This window comes from Erythranthe guttata, chromosome 8, assembly GCF_056151865.1.
Source record: "Erythranthe guttata isolate IM_541 chromosome 8, IM_541, whole genome shotgun sequence".
NCBI lineage: Eukaryota > Viridiplantae > Streptophyta > Magnoliopsida > Lamiales > Phrymaceae > Erythranthe > Erythranthe guttata.
Window position 1 is genome coordinate 17,302,966 of NC_142540.1, and position 21,661 is coordinate 17,324,626.

General features: G+C 34.9%; 3 protein-coding genes across 6 annotated transcripts; 1 reads left to right on the plus strand and 2 right to left on the minus strand.

Annotated features, from left to right (window-relative positions):
* On the minus strand, window positions 1–3,747 carry LOC105951479 (LisH and RanBPM domains containing protein). 2 transcript variants are annotated; one of them, XM_012974931.2, is made up of 7 exons: window positions 3,692–3,747; window positions 3,533–3,602; window positions 2,410–2,569; window positions 2,198–2,304; window positions 1,398–1,529; window positions 1,143–1,299; window positions 1–312 (listed from the first exon to the last, which is right to left on the minus strand). In XM_012974931.2, the coding sequence occupies exons 2-7, from the start codon at window positions 3,581–3,583 to the stop codon at window positions 191–193; spliced, it is 729 nt and encodes a 242-aa protein (XP_012830385.1). In that variant the 5' UTR covers window positions 3,584–3,602; window positions 3,692–3,747; the 3' UTR covers window positions 1–190. The 2 variants fall into 2 exon arrangements, with proteins under 2 accessions (XP_012830385.1, XP_088678222.1); XM_088822096.1 differs by lacking the exons at window positions 3,533–3,602; window positions 3,692–3,747 and adding an exon at window positions 3,346–3,495.
* Window positions 3,748–10,883: 7,136 nt separating this feature from the next.
* Window positions 10,884–13,059, plus strand: LOC105951481 (uncharacterized). Of its 2 annotated transcripts, none has more exons than XM_012974933.2 (4): window positions 10,884–11,139; window positions 11,301–11,458; window positions 12,038–12,237; window positions 12,643–13,059. In XM_012974933.2, exons 2-4 carry the CDS (start codon window positions 11,369–11,371, stop codon window positions 12,893–12,895), a joined length of 543 nt encoding a protein of 180 aa, XP_012830387.2. In that variant the 5' UTR covers window positions 10,884–11,139; window positions 11,301–11,368; the 3' UTR covers window positions 12,896–13,059. The 2 variants fall into 2 exon arrangements, with proteins under 2 accessions (XP_012830387.2, XP_012830389.2); XM_012974935.2 differs by having other exon boundaries at window positions 10,931–11,094.
* A 69-nt stretch (window positions 13,060–13,128) lies between these two features.
* On the minus strand, window positions 13,129–19,818 carry LOC105951480 (proline-rich spliceosome-associated (PSP) family protein). Of its 2 annotated transcripts, XM_088822097.1 has the most exons (19): window positions 19,425–19,776; window positions 18,537–18,576; window positions 18,309–18,425; window positions 18,042–18,167; window positions 17,831–17,893; window positions 17,434–17,541; window positions 16,815–16,892; window positions 16,051–16,143; window positions 15,839–15,925; window positions 15,595–15,696; window positions 15,358–15,477; window positions 15,193–15,255; window positions 14,914–15,062; window positions 14,712–14,793; window positions 14,555–14,613; window positions 14,422–14,467; window positions 13,757–13,848; window positions 13,586–13,655; window positions 13,129–13,474 (listed from the first exon to the last, which is right to left on the minus strand). In XM_088822097.1, exons 2-19 carry the CDS (start codon window positions 18,543–18,545, stop codon window positions 13,403–13,405), a joined length of 1,536 nt encoding a protein of 511 aa, XP_088678223.1. In that variant the 5' UTR covers window positions 18,546–18,576; window positions 19,425–19,776; the 3' UTR covers window positions 13,129–13,402. The 2 variants fall into 2 exon arrangements, with proteins under 2 accessions (XP_088678223.1, XP_012830386.2); XM_012974932.2 differs by lacking the exon at window positions 18,537–18,576 and having other exon boundaries at window positions 19,425–19,818.
* Window positions 19,819–21,661: the final 1,843 nt, after the last annotated feature.

Sequence of the window (21,661 nt, forward strand, 5' to 3'; positions counted from 1 at the left end):
TTGAAAAATAAAAATTGTATTTGCAAATATTCAAATAAATAAAATGTTCATAAATAATATTTATTTATTTCGAAGCAAGAATGATAAATAGTTCCACAATCCATAATCAAATTTACACTAAAATAGTTTTTTTCTTCTTAAATTACATAAGATATCACTAATTCCCACTAAATTAAAAGGGTTGCAGTAATTAAGTAGCAGGATCTTCAAGAGCAGCAGTAGAGAAATCGGTTATTCGAGGATAAGTCGCTTTCTCGTCGAGCTGGTTTTGCACCCATATCAGCATTTTCAATAAGCTCGGAAGCTTCGGATCTGTTCAATATATCAAATAAATAAAATTATCAAGGAAAAAACAAGATTATGTATCGTTGAAATCAAGTGTCGTATGAGATCTCAATACCAAGGAAGAAAAAAGAAAATCGAGTTCAACCAGCATACGAGTCCTCCAGCTGTTTGTTCTAATTTTCCGTGATTTTTTAATATATCACAGAAATGATTGTAAATATATCATCTATTTCAAAAGTGGTAAAAGCAATGAACCAGATGAAGGTCACAAAAGATTGCATTCGAACATTCAATTGGTGAAAAACGTAACAACGTGACAGAAGAACCCTTCGAAACATATTATACCCGACAACCCAAGGTACAACCAAACATTAGAGGAGGTTTGTGTAATTTTCCAAGCATGAGGGGGTCTCGTTGTAATTAAACGGAACCTCAGCGAAGGTATCTTTGAATCATTATCTCATCTATTTTTAGGGTCCGGTTTCTAATGAATCTCGGTAGCTAGTTTAACGAGCTCGGGGGTAATAAGAATGCATTATCACAAATATTTTTAGGGTGCATTTGGATGGAGGGATTTGGGGGAGGGATTTGAAATCCACAATAACAAATCCCTTGGACTTGTTTGGACTGAGGGATTTGGGGATGAATTTCAAATCCGCACCCCGCACTTTTAGTTGTTTTTTGAGAAATTGAGATGGATTTCAAATGACTCCAAATTGGACTCATTTCAAATCACTTCCCCAAATCAAATCCCTCCATCCAAACGCACTCTTAGCGTTTTTAAATCTAGAAACATCCCGTAAATTGAATTAAATAATTCCAGGATTTTATTAATAGAGAAGGGACTATTGACTAACCTTTCTCGTGGCTTTGACTGGTGAGAATAGCAGCATTGACCTCACTGGCAGTCTTAAGTCGCTGTGATATATCGAGCAGCTCACCGACGGGGCAGTTAGTGACATCTTCAAAAGCAAGCAAAGCAACAGTCCTCTCCAACTCTTCTAAAAACCCTTGCTGAATATATCGATTTACATTACAATCAAGTTATTACTAATGGAATAACTAAAGTATAAGTTCATATAAAATATGATAAAACAAAGACGAAAAATTACGTTTTCTTCTCCTCGAGGAGCAAGTTCCTCTTGAGCAAACTCGAGAGCCTCTTCTACCTTGCCATTGCGGATCAACTCTATCAGCCTTTGCTGTTGGAGATGGAAAAATAGTTGGGGATTCGTGTCCAGTATCTACATCCAAAAAACAATCAGAATAATTTGTTATAATAAGAAAAATAATCACAATAACTTCGGAGTGATAACAAAATCAAAAGAAAGAAAATTAAACGGACCAATGAACCTCATTGTTATCAAACTCTCGGAATGAGAAAAATCCAGGTAAGGACAAGTTAATAGATGCTGAGGTACTCGCCTCAAACGCACAACAAACATATATCTATTTAATGGCTTCTCCAACACAACTAAACTTTGCTTTAATTATGCATTACAAAATCAGGCAGAGCACATTGAGAAGAGAAAAATACAGATATCACAATAAAATAATTCATGTTAAATAATGGTCCTAATGGATGTGTTCATGTCCGTATAATGACAACATGGTAGCAACGACAAAGGAGAACACGCAAAATTAATCTCCTTATCAATCATCTAAATAGTTGCAATCTTAATTAAGATAAGTTCATATTCATATTCGTCTAAAGTCCACCCCAATATACATAGCACTAAGTTCTCTTCAAACCAGCGTTCACTACAATCGATCTATTTCAACTTCTTGATCATTGCAAAAAAGGAAGTGTTGGATGAAGTATCATATGTATTAAACTTTATAAATTATAACAATTGAAAATTTGAATACATTCTAGTGAACATCTACGTAAAAACGAGTAAAAGCTACACACCTCAGGGTTCAAATCGTTAACTTTCTCAATTGCGTCTTCCACATTACCACTCTGTACCGCCTTCTTAACTTCCATACGATCAGTGATAGTCGCAAGATCAATATCTGCTATTTACTAATAAGGAATTCAACAAATGTTTACAGCTAACAAATTATATAGTATAGTAAAATTAATAACAAAGCAGGCGACGGATAAAAGTTAAAAGAGGATACGTTCTGTCCCGGATTCAAATCGAAATTTTTCAGCAGCCTCCACGAAACCTTCGGTAACCAGAAAATTCATCACCAATTTATTCATATCCTCCTTTTTAACCTTAACATCATTCAGCTTTTTCTCCCAATCTGCCCTTGTTATAACTTTCTTCGATGTAGCCTGTAAAAAGTGCATACGTAAAATTTCAATGACACAAAAAAAGTTTTAACAGATTAAGAATCACCAATAATAACAGGCAAACAATTAACTGACGGAACAACAAGAATCACTTGGTCAACACAATAAAAAATTCCCTCGTTTACGCGAAGTAAATTACAATGCCACAAATTTATTTAAACAAAAAAGGAAATTCATCTGTTTCTCTTAAGATGAAAACGAAAAATTACACGATTTCATGAAAGTACAACAAATGTGTAAAATACAAAATCAAAATCACCGATAATAACAAGTGAACGATTAACTGACGGGACAACAAGAATCGCTTGGTAAACACAATAAAATTTCCCTCGTTTAATCGAAGTAAATTACAATGCCAGAAACTTATTTTGCACGTAGAATAATCATACTGTCAGCCTCACAAAAAGTAAACAAAAACCGAAAAACTACACTGTTTCTTTCAAATTTTCGGATAATCCGATTCATGAAAGTACAACAAATGCCACAAATTTCCCTCGTTCACGCGAAGTAAATTACAATGCCACAAATTTATTGAAACAAAAAAGGGAAATTCACCTGTTTCTCTCAAGATGAAAATGAAAAATTACACGATTTCCTTCAAATTTTCCGATAATCCGATTTCATGAAAGTACAGCAAATGTGTGAAATACAAAATCAAAATCAAAATCAAATTAACTGCAGCATAATAATCCAGAATGAAACAACTCAAACAAAACAAACCCTATCAAAATACACAATAGAACGAGAAAATCACATACAATATTGAATCCGCACACATCGATCGGACATGCGTTCATAAATACATACAATAATCAAAAAGCCCATTCAAATTCAAACGAATGCGAACAGTAAAATCGATGAACGCAGGCAGGTAAATAATTATTAAAATAAGGAATTAAACATTTTGAGGGTGGGGGATTAGTGTAGTGTGAGAGAGGGTTTTACCATGGCTTGGTTTCCAACGAGTTGCCGAATTACAATCCCGAACAATGACATTAGTATTCACCGCTCCCCGCTTTCAATCAAACCCATGAGGAAAAAATAAATTAAAAATTAAAAATTAAAAGGAAAAATAATTAATCTAAACTCTACCCCTTGATTTACCTTGGAATGAGAAAATTACTTTAACTGCCGCTGTAAAAAAAATAGATTTACTGCTAAACGCACTGTAAATGGGAAAAGGGAAGGCAAACGTGCAAGCTCCGCAACTGAGGAGATGCTTTTACTAATATGCCCCTGGATTTTATGATTCCTAATAAATGAGATTAATAAATTCTTTAATTTTCAATCTCGTAAATTGTTATTTTTATTTTATCAACTATGATGCGACAACAAATTAAATGGACGACGATTATCAGGTATCTTGGATGGAATCTATCGGATTCTGTGTTGAATAATACGGTATTTTATAAAATACGAAGAAATGTAGCGTACGAGTGATTTTTCGAGTTTGAGATAAGATAAGGTTTTGAAATATGAAAAATTAATAATTATTGTAGTTATTGTGTGACCTATCAAATTTCACTATGTAAATGTCATTTCAGTATATATTAGCTAATTCAATTATTTAATTAAGTTATAGTTAATTTTATTACCAATCAAACGAGGCTTTAGAAGAATAAAATACTAAAAAATCATTACAAACTTAATTTGTTGTAATTCAAAAGGAGTATTGTTGTTTTAAGGTTTTTAAATGTAAATTTAAAATGTCATTAAACATGACTTAATGTTTAGGAAAAATATAAATAATAAATATTAAAAAAAAACATTTGATTTAAATCGTGTAACAATAGAGAGTTAATTTTAGTGAGAGCTGAAATAATAGGAATATTAAAATTGGGAAAATAAATTTTGTTGTAAAATGGCCTATTCGTGTAGCTATTTGGTTTGTGATTGTGGAAATACATAAGAACATAATAACAATAATAGAGAGAGAATGAGAGAACACAAGTAGACAAGATCCGTAGAGAGATAATTGTGGGGATGTTTAGGGGAGGGGAGATTCTCATTTATATAGGTATAATGTAATCCACCGGAAGTTACAAGGAGGTTACATGTGAGTTATACCCTACATACATCATGGAGGAAGTTATGGCATAATGGGTAAGTTGAGAATCTCTAGTGGCGTAGTGGGGAGTTATAAATCCTGAGTGAGTTAAGATAGGAATAACCACATTCTATATTATTTACAACACTCCCCCTTGGGGATTCCTATCGAACCACTATTGTGCTTTTCGTGTTGCCTCATTAAAACCTTCCGAGTAATAAAACCCAATGGGAAAAACAACCTCGGTTAGGAAAAAGAGTACAACGCACAATCTTTTCAATCAACATATGTTGCCTCGTTAAAACCTTGGCGAGTAAGGAAAACCCTGTGGGAAAAATAAACCTCGCACGAAGGAAAAAGAGTACAACAGGGCACCCGGGTATCTTCTGGATACTGAGTACCTACACGGTATTCCCCCTCAAGTTAACTCCCCCTGATGTGTACAAGGGAGCGAGTTCGTATAATCTACGCAAGTCAATAGCCTTAACATGGTTTTTCAAAGCACTTTTAGGCGAAGATTTAGTAAATGAGTTTGCGTAATTATCTTGAATCATGATCTGCTGGATCATTATTGTTTGAGCTATTATTTGTTGATTGAAGAAAACCTCATAACTATGTTCTTGGATTTTGTCACAATTAATCAAGTTCGTCTTCATTTGCTCAATGCATGTTGCATTATAGTCAAATACAATCTCGTAGGATCTTCTGTGTATACTAATTCACAGGAATCTCAAAAATGATTAACCATAGCTTCAGGCCATGTGCATTCACGCACTACCTCGTGAAGTAAAAACTTCTGCATGATTTGATCTAGTGACAACTGAGGTACATTTCATAGAACCCCAAGACATAGCTATTTTCCCAATATTAAACCATGGATTGGGAACGAACTTTGTGTGGATATGACTTCTAGTCAATGCCAATATAAACCACAAGTTTCGCCCATTCATTGATGCATAGGGCGTGTCGGTAAGGTGAGATAAGTCTATCTAATAAATTTACCGAAAAAGTTAAATCATATCGAGTACATGGAGTTAAGCATAATAATGCATATATTGCATTTACATATTGCACTTCTGGTGCTAACACTTCCTCGTCCTCCTCCATGGGACGGAATGAATTGATGGTCCTATTCCATTGTGGAACTCCCGTATGTATTACTCGATAATTTATATTTATCCATAACATCTTCTCGATATAATTCGATTGATGGACATAAATATAAATGACATGATAAATTTTAAGTTGGTAGAGACAACAAATTAGTCTCATTTAGATCTTTGATCTTGAACTCAAATTTTCAACAATTGAGTTTTTCTTACTTGACTTCTAGTCTAAATCAAGTTTATGTCCTTTATATAAATTGTAGTAATAGGAACAATCAAAACCAGTTATTGTTCACATATTCTCTTCCGAGCAATTGTTCACTTAGGAAATTGTCCTATATTCTTCTGGAATATTTCTAGTCATAATTAAAGTGAACGTCTCAGCCCAACTGAGTTTATGTTCCGTGATCTGGAACTAATTGCTTCGGGAAATCGAAGTCCTTCTGGAACTTTCATATAAATACTTGTATCTAGATTCTCAGTAGATACTTTATGACCACGTATCACCATGAAGGAGTATATCTGTTTAAAATCAATCTCAGGATGTTGAGGAATTCTTCAGTTATGAGATGAGTCTTCGAGCTCCCAATCTCATTTGCCCATAAATCATTATACTATGAGATGAGTCTTCTGGCTCCAAATCTCGTTCGAGTTATGAGATGAGTCTTCTGGCTCCCAATCTCGTTTAAGCTATGAGATGAATCTTCAGGTTCCCAATCTCATTTGAGCTATGAGATGAATCTTCTGGTTCCCAATCTCATTTGAGATATGAGATGAATCTTCTGGTTCCCAATCTCATTTCATTGATTGAGCTATGAGATGAGTCTCTTGGCTCCCAATCTCGTTTAAGCTATGAGATGAATCTTCTAGTTCCCAATCTCATTTGAGGTATGAGATGAATCTTCTGGTTCCCAATCTCATTTGAGCTATGAGATGAATCTTCTGGTTCTCAATCTCATTTCATTGATTGAGCTATGAGATGAGTCTCCTGGCTCCCAATCTCGTTTAAGCTATGAGATAAATCTTCTGGTTCCCAATCTCATTTCATTCCTTGAGCTATGAGATGAGTCTTCTGGCTCTCAATCTCATTTTTTTCTTTGTGAGTACTCACTTATATCCCATAGGTGAAATTCAAGGAGGTGTAGGAACTACTGGTCTCTACACTCTTCATTTTATCAAGGAATCAAATTCAACTTGAATTTTTTTTGTTTTCATTTCGGCCATCATCCATTTGTTTACACTTATCAATTGATCGAGGTTTTATATCATCACTCGATAAAAAAATTCAGTAGCTACTGTGTAGAGAAGTTTATCATCGATGATCATTTTATCCCAATACAACATCTCATTCATGCATGAATAACTAACCAAGTTTTTCCTATTCACGGGAATGGATATTAATGAGGCGTCCCCCGACTTCGTGTGCAGGACGAATCCATAGTCCGGAATTATTTTATGAGATGGATCAGGTGGGATCCCATTTATATTAGTGCTAACAGGATTCAATTGTTGGGCATTAATCCACTTTCGGGGGTGAGAATCATTTGGTCCCATTGCGCTCCCCCTCCCCTAGGAAGGGAGGCAAGACTAGTTAGCATGGATTGATGGCCTACCCGTAATTGTCCTTCTAGGACATCTATCCTTGCAGGAGTATTTGAGATCTCGTCACTTTTTCAAATCAGAGAATAAGTCTAGCATTATTCGTTCTGCACGACTTCATATTTTTCTGTAGGAACATTAGTATAGACGTTCTTTGCAAATTTCTAAGTCGTCGCATACGACTTGACGCCGTTCTTCAGGAACGTTACGATGCACATTACTTGCAAATCTATATTGTCATCCTACACGACTTCACGTCGTTCTTCAGGAACGTTAGTATGGATGATCTATTAATTTATGTAGCAATTCTCTGATGTAGTGGATCTTGATGAGACACTGTGGGGTCGTCCCACACGATTTCACGCCGTTCTTCAGGAACGGTAGTGTGGACGTTCTTTCCTCCCCCTAACGGCGGGAAGACAGTCTCATCAAAGTGATAGTCCGCAATTTGAGCGGGTAAGAGATCGCCTATCTAAGGTTCTAAATTTTAGTTGAAGATGGTGATACATAGTCCACATATATCTCCTTGGAGTACCTCCATGAAATGAATTGAATCATTATATGTATGTGCGTATGCTGACATATAATCAAATTACTTAATTTCGAGCAATCGACAACTTATGCTTCTGGCATACAAATTGTTGTTCTATATAACCGTGTCGAAAATTCCTATAATTTTCCCAATGTACGCTTCTGGCCGTACATGTTAGAGATGATGCACATATATTCGATTTCTTGTCTTCAATGGTTTCATCATAATAACCATTAGCCCAAATATCTTTAAAGTTTAACAACGTTCTACTGGAACGTGGATAAAAAATGAGCTACTTTAATGGGCAAAACAGTGCCATGAGATACATAATTTGGACATTATCATAACCATCTATCAAAACTACATGTGCCTCATTTAGTTATCAAAGAGGTCTTGCTACAAATAGACATGAAATTAATTAAGTACGACATATCTCAGGATATTATGTGTTGTCGCACTATCTGCCAGACATTTATCCCCACATGTCATGTCTATAGAGTTATATAAATATGATCATATATATTCAGTACTTCATGTACTAAATAAATTCATCAAGCAAACACCACTGAATAACATAATAATTAACTTAGAGCATAAATATCTTGTCTAGAGCATAAACTCGACATAATCAAAATATGAACATGGTTCATAATATGAGCATATGAAGTAAGATGATTGAAATTCAATAAACTAATAAACTAGAGACATAAAATGAACATAATGCATATTTCAGGAAATCAAAGTTCAATCATATCCCAATATGGGTCATTTGGTCAGATGTGCCCAAGTATGGAAGCTGAGTGATGGGCTATATATAGAAAATATTTACCTCTGCCAACTCAGTCTACGCTGGTGCATTATTATTTGCATACCCAACCCCAACGTTCCTCGCACTTCAGGTGCGCGACTATTTCTTAGATCCACCATATATAAAACATATATCTATGTTCTGATTTTGAGCTATATTCGGATTTTCAAATTCATATACAAATCGTTTATGAATTCACTTGTTCCTTGCTTCCGGCAAGTGTATTGTCTTTTGGTAATCAAAACGACTAGTTAGGGTATCCCATTCTTTATAAGGACCCTCATTCGATGAATAATCTAAATGAAGGACTTCATCTAATTATCTCGTAATCAGAAACATAGTCTCAGCCTTCTGGGCTTACCTAATAAATTATTCTCGAGAACAATCATTCTCACTTGCTCACTAAGCATATGGATCTTAACATCCATTCTCCAACCAACAAAACTTTCACCAAATACATTAAGTTGGGTAAACTCGAGTTTGCTCATGTGTTTCATATCAAATCAAATAGAATATGGAGTATTATTGTTTTATGGGAATGTAACCTCCATAAACAATTTCATGAATATTTTGCACATATTAGAACTTCCGGTTTAATAATTCATACACCACATGTTCATACACATTCATGGATTTCATACGATAAACCATAACGACAAACGAAATATTGCTTACCATTTTTGTATCAAAAAAATACATATGGCAGATAAATAATATAATGGATAAATTGAATAGAATTCTCCATCATAATTTGAGCAAATTATTCATACACTTTAACGTACATGTGCCAAATATATATAATATGACATGCTTAATATCATTGAAATATAAACATAACCTTAAGCATATAACTGACTGGTCATGATGTGACCGTAAATAGCATGTATAGTCCATATAGGATCTATGATTTAATCAGACAATATTTCAAACAGTTAATGACTAAAGCTACAATCGGGTTGGATAAGAAACAAAGATAATTTCATTATCATAATCAAAACAATTCATAAGTCAATGCACACTGCTGCATATAAATTCATAGTCATTAAGCATGTAATCCACAGTTTTCTCTATATTCTAGCAATGAAACATTCATAATATAATTCCAGACCACGCACTAGGAAATTATGAATTAAAAAGGTAGCAAAATATTACCTATTTGATGATATGCAATAAAACATTTGCTGGCGCAATACATAGAATTCTAGGGATAAATGAATCACAAGATTTATACATAGATGTGAAAACATAAATTGACATTTTAGCCAAAGGAGAATTAAAATAATATGGTTCAGGGGAGGGGAGATTCTCATTTAGAGAACACAAGTAGACAAGATCCGTAGAGAGATAATTGTGGGGATGTTTAGGGGAGGAGAGATTCTCATTTATATAGGTGTAATGTAATCCACCGGAAGTTACAAGGAGGTTACATGTGAGTTATACCCTACATACATCATGGAGGAAGTTATGGCATAATGGGTAAGTTGAGAATCTCTAGTGGCGTAGTGGGGAGTTATAAATCCCGAGTGAGTTAAGATAGGAATAACCACATTCTATATTATTTACAACAAATTTCGAGTTTTAAAATGATATATAGAAAAAAAAATAGGGTAAATTCCACTTTACCCCCTCGTACTCTGCCTGAGAGTCACTTTACCCCCTCGTACTCTCAATTTTATCGATTTACCCCCTTGTACTTGTACAATTTCCCAATACAGCCCTTTTCTTCAATTTTTGTCAATTTTGACTCTAACGCCATTTGGTCAACTCTGTAAATTACAAAATTGCGACTACCTATAACGCGTCGTTTCTTCTCCGTCAATATTGTCATTTCTTCTTCTCCCACCAGTTCCCCTTCCAAGACATCCCCAAATTGAACCCCTAACTTAGTAAAAATCAAGACCCAAAAATTGATCGATTCCACCCAGTGCAAAGAAAAAAATATATAAGTGTGTGAAACTTTCTCTTTTCTAATCTCGAGAGTCAAAATCGAAAAAATTCAATATTTACGTCAATATTTTGACTCTTGACCAAATGGCGTCAGAGTCAAAATCGAAAAAAGTTGATGAAGAGGGTTGTATTGGGAAATTGTACAAGTACAAGGGGGTAAATCGACAAAATTAAGAGTACGAGGGGGTAAAGTGGTTCTTGGGCAGAGTACAAGGGGGTAAAGTGGAATTTACCCAAAAAAATAATAATAACAGTTTAATTTGAAACAAACGGAATATATATATGCAGCTACATTCTTCTGATTGAACGGAATCACCATTGTTGTGACTTGTGAGTTACTACTGATTCTCTCTCTCTCTCTCACACACACACAGCTCACTGTGTGTGTGTGTGAGAGAGAGAGAGAGAGAGAGAGAGAGAGAGAGAGAGCATTTATTAAGGGAATGGATTCGTTCGTTTGCAGTAAAGGTACATACAATCCACATTCATTTTATGGATTCTTCGCAATTAAAGGTAGTGCATCTCTCTGTAATCGCTTTGCTTTCTCTACACACACACGCACACAGAAAGAGAAAATTCCGTTTTAAAAGTATTTATTCCACACCATAGGCATACATACCCTAGAATTTTCTCTCTAGCTAATTAATTTCTGTTTCTCTCTCTACTGCTACTAGGTTTTTCTGTTGCAGAAAAAACGCTCGAGTGTGTGTGATTTTGGGGATTGGAGCATCGAATTTTCGCTATGGCGTTAAAATTGGTGCTGATTGCTGTTTTCGTGTTGGATTTGATTGCCTTCTCACTTGCTGTTGCTGCTGAACAGCGGAGATCTTCTGTTCGTTCTTCTTCTTCTTCAGTTCTATTTCTATAATTCATCATTTCTTTAAGTGAACAGAATTTTCCTCCATGATTACTGAATTAGATGCAAGTATTCTGATTTCCTGTTAATATTTATATGCCTCGTTTAGGATTAGCCATGATTAATTAAATCTTCCTTATTGTCTGTTTGTTTGGTGCAAAAACGGCTCTAGTTTTAGCTTAATTAGGAATTTTATGTGTTGGCTTTAATTTTATGTTGACTAATCTTATCTTAGGAACCAAACGAGATCCCAGGGTTTTTTGAATCAATCAAGAGATTTATCTCTGTCTGATTTGGGGCTTGGAATTTTCTAGATTCGAGTTAATCTGGTAAAAGAATTGCATTCATGTAGTTGAATGATCAAAGTTGAGTGTTAATTAACTATTTATATTGTCAAATATCTATATTTTCGAATTAATATTGTCGAATATCTATCCGAAACTTAGGCAATCGAAATGCAATGATAGAGTTCTTCATCTAGAATCGGTATTCGTAAGATTTCGAAAGATGTATATTGGAGCTAATATAACTCTTGTATTTGCATCATATGTTTAGGCCAAGATAGCGACCGATGCAAACTCCAACTACTGCGTGTACGATTCGAACGGAGCAACTGGTTTGGGTGTGTGCTCGTTTCTGTTCCTTATGGCTAGTCAGATATTGATAATGGCTGCCACGAAGTGCTTGTGCTGTGGGAGACCTCTTCGACCCAGTCGATCAAGGGTTTGGGCTATCGTCTTTTTCATCAGTTGCTGGTACATATTTCTTTTCAATCTACAATCGTCGATATTATTTTTAGATTAATTACAATTACATCCCTCTTTCATTGGGGGAACTGGGAATCTTTCATTAGGGGCCGAGATTTATAAGGATGAACAAAATATTTACGAGGTTACGAGATTTATAAGTTCATTTGCTAATATTTTATATAACACAGAGGTACTAAATGCAATGAACTCTGTAGTTATATGACACTACTTCTTATGTCAGGGTTTAAGATGGAATTCGATGTTGTGAGCAAAAATCTCAACGAACTTCCTATTTTACCCTTAGACTTCAAGTTTTTAACTTTTTCAGGAACAAAGGATGTCTTTTGCAATCGATAAAGTAAATCAACTTTTTTGTATTATTTATTTAAGTTGAAGTGTTCGTCAAAACAGGATGGCGTTTTTCATTGCCGAGGTGTGTTTGTTAGCTGGCTCAGTTCGAAATGCATACCATACGAAATACAGGCCGTATTTGTCTCAAAATCCACCTTCGTGTGAGACGTTGAGAAAGGGAGTGTTTGGAGCAGGTGCAGCGTTCATATTCTTTACAGGTGTACTCTCTGAGCTCTTCTATGTCAGCTATTCGAAAACCGGTGATGGATTCTTGCCTCGAGATACTACCGGTATAAGAATGGGATCAATATAGCTGCTCAGCATCCTACTTGAGAGAAGTTTTTGCTAGTTTTTTATGCAACATCTAATATTTCTGATGATTTGAATAAAATTGCAGTTGTGAGTTAAGACAGTACATGTAAAGTATGCGTTGTAACAATCTCCAGGATATATAAATAAATGTTCGTTTATCCGAAATCCCATATTTGTTGTTCTTGGATGTTGGATGTGAATTTAATTTTGGACAAGAAGTTAGTTTCAGTATCATTTAAAAAGGTTGTTGATCAATTTCTCTCTCTAAAAAGAACACAACAAACAGAAAGTATTACACAAGCACCAAAAGGAAGAGCATTTTTTTTTTAAAACTACAGAGAGGATGTTAGTTTAAGTCAACAGTTGTGTTACTAGAATACAAAATCATAGATTGTCTGCAGTTCAAGAGAACGACAAACATTATAGAGAAGAAAAGTCGAGCATCATTCAGACACATTCATGGCTGCACAGCATCCCCAAGAAAGCTGCGTTAGAATCCGAAACACACCTAAAACTTGAAATCCTTCTTTTTAGATTTGTTCTCCTTATCGTGCATCTTTCGCTTCCTTTTCTTTGCATTCTAGATAATTTTCACCAAAAGACGGAATTAATTAAATCAAGTTCTTTCGCGATAATAAGGCAACTGGAATATATGGAAGTGTAAATTTTAGTAACTATTATAAGTACGTACCTCAGCAACCATGTCACTGAAATCTTCTCGCTGAGTGCGCAACTTCTCTTCTTCTCTAGCTTCCTCGTACCTGAGAAAATTCGGCATAAGAATAAGTTGTCTTACATGAAAAATCCAGATAATTGTAAATAAATTAAAAATATATAAAGAAAAAGGGAATAGTTGACATACTTGGCTGGCAAAACATTGTCCATGAGATCCAACTCTTCGGGGGCCAATGTGATATCAACTTTATCTGCTTTCTGGCCCCTTAACAAATCAACCTGACGGAATAGACGAGTTAAAACACAAGCATCAGCAAGATTATCACATTATATGCCACAAGTATTTATTGAATCTAAGTAACATCTAAATTTTGTTCCTATATTTTCCAATGACTAATAATGACATCTACATACAAATTCACAATATCCCATTCTGCTGTTAAGTAGATATTTTTTTTCACACGGAAATTAGCTTCACGAACACACATTAGCCACACGTTCATGCATGTATGTATGCGTATATGATCCCAAGATTCTTATACACAATGCTCAGAGGTTCACACTCTAATCTGGAAGCTTGAGGTGTTACAGGTTTAAAATCTCTGGTCATTCGACGAGGCAAAATTTGATCTATAAATAGCAGTCTCAGACATATTTTCTTGCTGCATCAATGCGGATAAAAGAAAGATTTATGAAACTATTTTAAAGACACGGCAGTAGAAACCCTAGTCATACGAAAGCATATGAAAACGAATCATGCAAACCACCTAATATAATTTCCCATAAAGTCACTGCCAGATATGTAGGTAAGAGTAAGCTACTGTAGATTAAACAAATAAGTAGATCTTTTACCCTTTTAGCACCAGTTTTGTCCTGTGTACCAGTGTTAATCACGTACCTGTAGCAGAAGTTAGACAATAATCAGTTGATACAGAAATGGAAATTCAAAACTAAGTGAATTAGTCAACAGAAGTCAATGACATACGTATGGCTTGTTGTCAGTAAAGTTCCGGGTTGTATCTTCTCTTCTTTTTCTTCTAGCACCTGCACCAAGCACGGAATACAAGTTAATTACCAAAAATCAACAAAAAAAAGTACAAGCATGAAGCAAAAGGCAAAAATAAAAAAAAAGATTCACTTACTTGATAGAGAGGCCTCTCAGGTTCCTTCCTCTGTTGCTTTCGCAGGTCAATAACATCCGGAGTTTCAACACCAGTAGGGGTGCTAAAAATCACCAATAAGAAAAAACGATAAGACATAGCAACTTTATTCCAACCAAAATGGACACACAAGATAACTCTTTAGAGAAATGCCGAAGAAAATAATTAAAATCATATCTCTAACCTTGAAAGGCTGTCGACAGATTGAATACCATCCTGCAGTTCCTCTTCCTCCATCTGTTCTTCCTCTTCTTCTTCCTCTTCCTCTTCTTCCTCCTCCTCTTCTTCTTCCTCCAAATCACCCCAGTGCTTACTCTTATCGATTGGTTCCTCCTGAAATAGATATAGACGGGAGTGACATACAGGACAAAAATGGCAGCCAATAAACTACTAGTTACGTAATTAGCAAATAAGTAGCACAGAGGAAATTGTAAGGATATCATGTCATATGATTATTTTTTACCTCATAAGTAGGTTGTTCTTGTTGCAGAACACCGAAAACATCTCCATAGAGAGGGCGTCCGTACTAGTAAAAAGTGAAAACAAAAGTAGGATAAGAAAGTGGATATTAGGAAAATAAAGAGTAACTAGTACAATAAACCACTAAGGAGACAAAGATAAAACCTACTTCATCCACAGGAGGTTTACCCCAGTCTCCATGTCCATAGCCAAATTTAGCTCCATGAGGAATAGGAGCATTAAGCCCTGGAATTTTTAGATGAGGATAAGAAGGTGGAGGGCCGTATCTCTGCCATGGAAAAAGAAACAACCGATTGCAGGTAAATAGGTAAGTCATCTCCATCCAGTAGAAAACCAGTGGAAAAACTACTAATAGCTGAATTTATCAAACAAAATGAAAATGAACCTGCATATTGATGAGCCAAGGAGGAGGGGCGCCTTCAGGCATGCCGAGAGCTTCTTTTAGATCTTGTGACAACATCCCTGGCTTCATTTCTCTCAGTTTTACCTATAAATCCAGAATAAGTTAAACTCGGTTTAGACTGATTAAATAAATAAAAAAATTAGACATAGCCTTACACCAGTATAGACAATAAGACCCAAACAACATTAACGAAAAAGAGAAAAGAAAACTTCCATGAAATTCTTACCTCAAATTCTTTCCCCTCATAATACAAATCACCATGTGTTGACAATTTAGGCTTTGTTTGATGCTTGAAGAAGGCATCATGGAGGACCTATACAAGTTGAATTAAAAAGGATTGTCAGGAAACTTATATGAGCGGGAAAAGGGAAAAGGATGAGGTTAATACCACAAACTCAAATATATTAAAACAGGAAGAAACTCAAAGCATTGCAAAACCTGATAATCGATGTCCATTTTCCCCATTCTTGGCTGCATCCTCTCCCGTTGTTTTTGTTTCAACTTCTTACTGTCCTCCTTTTCAATGTATGCCTGGAATAAAACCCAAAGCAGCAAACTTAGAGGTGAATAAGGAACAAGGCACAAATAAGAGGAAAAAGATAAAAGTGAACTGAACTAGCAATAGTGCAATGTAATATGTTTCAGAAAGTGTCAGCACAAGGAACAGTGGAATGCCGAACATTGTATGTGATACAAAATTGATGATCTTACATAATTTTCTGGAAACAATGGAATGTGAAGTGCACATCACTGGAATATGGAAAAAGAAAAGAGTAGTACTCCAGCAAGTATTCATTGACAGCTTCACAGAAATTATGCCCAAACAAGTGGTAAACAAATTTAAACATGTTAATAAAATCCAAACAAATGAAGTTTCAAAAACCCGAAACAAATGAAATCCTACTGTGTTGCCACGTTATACTTCGCTTGGACCAAACAAGTCCCAGGCATGCATTTCTTTACTGTGTTTTTTACTATATTTTGACTCCATTAGGATGTGAATGATCTAGCAACTTAAATCATGCGATCTTCAACATTACAAGAGGATTGAATATGCACTAAAGTTACTACAATTACACAACAGAATATGAAGTTACCGAATCAACGATTTAGCAATCTAAAGCATGTGATGTCACCATTACAAGAGTCTTGCATATGCACTAAAGTGAGTACAATAACAAAGAGAAGAAAATCAAACTCACTTGTCTGATTTTTTCAATTCCTGTAGCAGCAATAAAGTCAGGAAGCTGAAAAGGCTGTTTCTCGATACCTCTCTTCCCCTGCAAAGCAGATAAAGAAGTCGATGAGAGAATAGTTTACCATCATATAAATTAGAAGAACACGTGTTCATGAAAACTAATCAATATAGCTTATAATAATGATCAAATGGAGAATTCCACTAATCCAAACTTTCAGTGGAAATAAATATTTCAATGTCCCATGTGAAATTGTGAATTCCTTAGGTTTAGCAACCACTTAGATGAGGCATGTCTGTTTATCACATAAAGCAATATCAAATGGCCTAGACCCCCAACCCCAACCCAACTAATAAGCACATTGAAAAAGAATTCAAGGTTCCCCTTGCCAACACCTACATGTTCAGGCTCCACAAGTGCAATCCCAGCTCCCCTGCAAGAACATGTATACAAATAAGACAAACTTTATTGACTATATCATCCATCACATTCTCCCCTATACCCCCCACATTGATTAAACATAACATTTTCCCTTTTGACAGTTTTTAACAGAGAAGAAAGACAAAACTCTTAGTAATGCAAAGGTAAGTTAATCCCACAGTGTATATCAGCCTCAGTAATTTACCTGCAAAAATTTCCTTTTCTGACTCCAGTGCCGTGGTACTGCAACAGTATTGCGATAGGACTTGAGATATACCAACAGCTTAGGGTCTGATGCGGTTGCATCCCATACCTAAAAAATTATCAACATAACTGTCAAAGTAAATCATAAAAATATATCTCAATTTGTAATAAGCCAAAACTATTTTAACGACTATCCCAAAATGGTGGTTTAGTATCTTCCCTTTAGAAAACCATAACCGCAATCAGAACTTAAATACCCAAAGACAAGTTAAAATGCCTCAAAATCCAATACCGAATTAGATGAAATGGGGGGAGTAACAAATAGCACGTATCTCTAAACCAAAAAAATGGCTGATGCTTTAAATCACAGACCCATCAACTTTAATGCTGACACTTACCTCAACAACATCAGGCCTTGTAGAGACCTGTTTGAGTTCAGCAATCTTCATTCGACGTTGAAGCTACAAGACAGCAAAAGTATTTTAGCCATGGGAATTTTGTTGATGATTTCAAAGCAGAAAGCACAAAAAGCATGTCTAAATATGACTAATCAATAAAACTAAACATGAAAGAAACACTTGCAAAAGAGTTGCAATGTCAAAGAGTAACCTTTTTCTTTTTATTAGAGACCCCCTTCTCCTTTTGTTGAGTTTCCTGCTCCTCTTCTTCGGAATCTGAGTTAACCTTTTTCTTCACGACTGCATCAGCTGTACTGTCATCCTTTTTGTCATTCTCCTGAAGAAATTGGAATATTAATATATTATATAAAAACAGAAGGGGAATAGGAAAGCCATAGGACCAATTAGAAAAGGAAATGGCTAAGGTGTGCAATATAACAAAACAATCAAATCAGTATGTTATTTCAGATATTTTTACCTCCGGAGCAGCAGTTCCCATAACATTGAATTTCTCAAAGACTCTTCTGAATTCCTCATTCAACTCCCCATCTAATTCTGCCTTTTCAGGTACATACTCGATCTCTACATCTGGAACCTGTGGCTCACACGAATTTGAAAGAAAATGGTAAAACTAGTGTTTGACAATTAATTCTTGAGCCTATTAGTAAAACTGTCTGCACTGTCATGACATTACTAAACCAGATACCAGTGTCATTAATCATCGAGTGGGACATTTCAATCACCGCCTGCATATTTATATACATAAAGGACATATTAAAGAAACAAATGTACCAGAACAACGGATATAAAGTTCATACTTTCAAATTAACATTGGACAAGAAGACTTATAGATCTAAGTTACCTATATAAAAATAAATATTATAACTTCTATAAATTTTCCCTACTACCCATGATGCAGTTTATTAAGTTGACGACAAGGGGGTTAATTGCTACTAAGGCACCTATGTCATTAGAAACTCTGTACGAGAATAAAAAATAGAGCAAAATTTATGACCAATAATACACAAATAGTATGGAAACTTTCAGATTCTTGACATATGCCTTCGCATTTCAAATCCATGGTTCAGTCGCTTTTACAGTGGGTATAACCAAATAAATAGAATAATAAGCTCAAAAAATGCATTCAACTGTCTAAGATAGTGAGAGCATTTCATTTGACTGTAAAAATCTCTCTCAGTTTGTAACCTTATCAGCATCAAGAAGTTTCACACTAACCTTAAGCTATTATATAGATTTCCTAACACCCAAAAGAGAGTCAAAAATGAAGTCGAAAATATTTTTATAGAACTAGCTTGGAGATATATTGATCATCCTAATCTCGAAAAACAGGTACTATAATTTCTAACTTCCAAACAAACCTTCTTCAATTTTTGCAACTTCAATGTAATGTTCATACCAGACAGCGAGTAAATTCACAAAAATCGCTTCTATAGCAGAAGAGAGTGCTTCACAATTCGCGCAATGATGCCTATCAGTCCATCAATTTACCAAAACTAGTACTAACAGATCAACAAACAAGTTTTAAAAAAAAAAACCTCAAGCAACAAACACCACATAGATTTCAGATTGTTACCTTTTGTGGATCGGCGTTCTCCTTTGAGCTGTCGTCGGCGGCACTATTGCCTTCCTCTGCAGCGGCGTCGCTGTCATCACCTTCAGCGGCACTCTGCTTGTTCTTCTTCTGCTTGCGCCGCCTCCGCCGACGCTCGCTCTCCCGCGACTTCTTTGCAGCCGAAACAGGGGCGCTGTTAGGGTTTCCGGATTTCAAATCGCCGTTCGGCCGCGACAGAACCTCCGCCGCGCCAATTGCTACTTCCGCCGTCATTTTTTTGTGAAATTAGTTTCCAATTTTTTTGCAGAAATTTGAGAAACCCTCTGTCCAATTTCTTCCCCTTTCGGTATCGAGAAAAAGTGGAGGGAGAATTGGGGTTGCAGAATTCTAGTCGCAGGATTTTATGCACTAGATTGAATTAAGCGGGTCGGGTTAAGAGTTTCTTATTGGGCCATAAATTGAGCCCGATAACTTTAAATTGGGCCCAATAACTTTAAATTGGGCCCTTAATTGGTGCAGTTAAGATGGGTTTTTCTTCGCTTTAGACGCATTTATATAATTTTCTGATTATTTATTTTTGCATTATATAATTTCTCACATTTGAAACAAATGATCATAAACTTCTTCTTTCAATATTTGATGAAGTGATAACTTTTTTTTGTTAATTGACTATAGTACTATACTAAGTAAACCATGTATTTGTGTATTATTTCGTAAATCACTCGAGTAGTGCAAATTGTTACATTTTTCGAATTTTATCCATTAGGAAGCGACAATAAACCAAATGGACGACGATTATTCCGATTTTTAAGTAGTTTTTTTGTTTTAAGAAAATAAAAATTTGATTGATCATGTTTCTCAATATGCAATCCCTATCTACTATTCCGGATTATGTGTTAAACAACACGGAATGAGAGAGAGACGAAAAACTGGGTTCCGCGTTGAACAACACGAAAATAGCACAATTCGTTTTTTTATTCGAGATATACATAATTCAAGAATCATAAAAATATAAAATGTACGTCGAATATGTTATCGTAGCCGCCTACCGATTTTCTTGGATGGGAGAGTTTGAGAGAATGTAAGGGTTTGAAATATGAAAAATTAGTAAATATCGAAATTACTCTCGGACCAATCAATTTTCATTTTGTATAAATATCATTGCAGTTATATTTATGCTTATTATATTTACCCACTAATCAATTAACCTAATCTCTTGAAAAAAATTAATAATTTTGACCAAAAAAATAAATGAAATAAATAAATCGACATTTGTTGCACGAAAGCGAAAGAGCCCAAAAGGCACATGCAAGAAAGTAGACCACGATTATATATGGAAAGAGATGGCTCATAAATTTAATTCATAAATGCCAATCCGTGGTAGTTGCTTCTGTCCGTGAAATATCTAATTCCCTATTTATCATAATTAAATAAGATAAATAAAATATAATTTCCTATTTATCAAAAATAAATAAATAAAATATAATTTCCTGATTTTTTTTTTAATGCACTTATTGTTGCTCCAAAAGAATCAAAATCCACCTAACAAATTCGTTACTACCAACAAGTTGCTAAAATTCATACAATCAAACAAGACTTTTTGGCCTAGTTCCCAAAACAGCATATTTCCAATTTCCTACTGCATACTTTAATTACCATTTTACCATACAATGATTTAACCCTAAACCTAACTTCTATAATATAGATAAGTTGCCTAAAGTGAACATATTCAATTGTTGAACTAATCATGATTTTATTATAAAGAAAATGAAATCATGCAGTTGTTCACTATTTTGTTAAAGAAAGGCTAAATAGCAGTTAGTTCCCTGTGGTTTAAATTTTGTGCATATGAACCCCTGTAGTTTGAATTTTAAGTATATGATCCCTTTATACTTTTAATATAAGTATATACTCTCCTATAGTTTTCTACTTAGTAAGTAAATTATGCTCGCTAGGAAGGTGAAATTTTTAAAAGTACAAGAGGGTTATGCGCTTATATTAAAATACAAGGGGGTCGTGTGCACAAAGTTCAAACCACAGGGATTTAAATATTATTTACTTTTAAATAAAGAAACGAAGAAAACATAATTTCGTGTTTCAACTAAGTACTCAAACAATATGCATGACTCAACTTCTAGCACACCATCAAATTTACATGGAACTTAACATATTTGTTATTGCAAATAACTAATTTAATTTTCTAATAATTTGTGTAACATTTAAAGTAACTAAATAGAAGATATTTCATATGTGGTTGC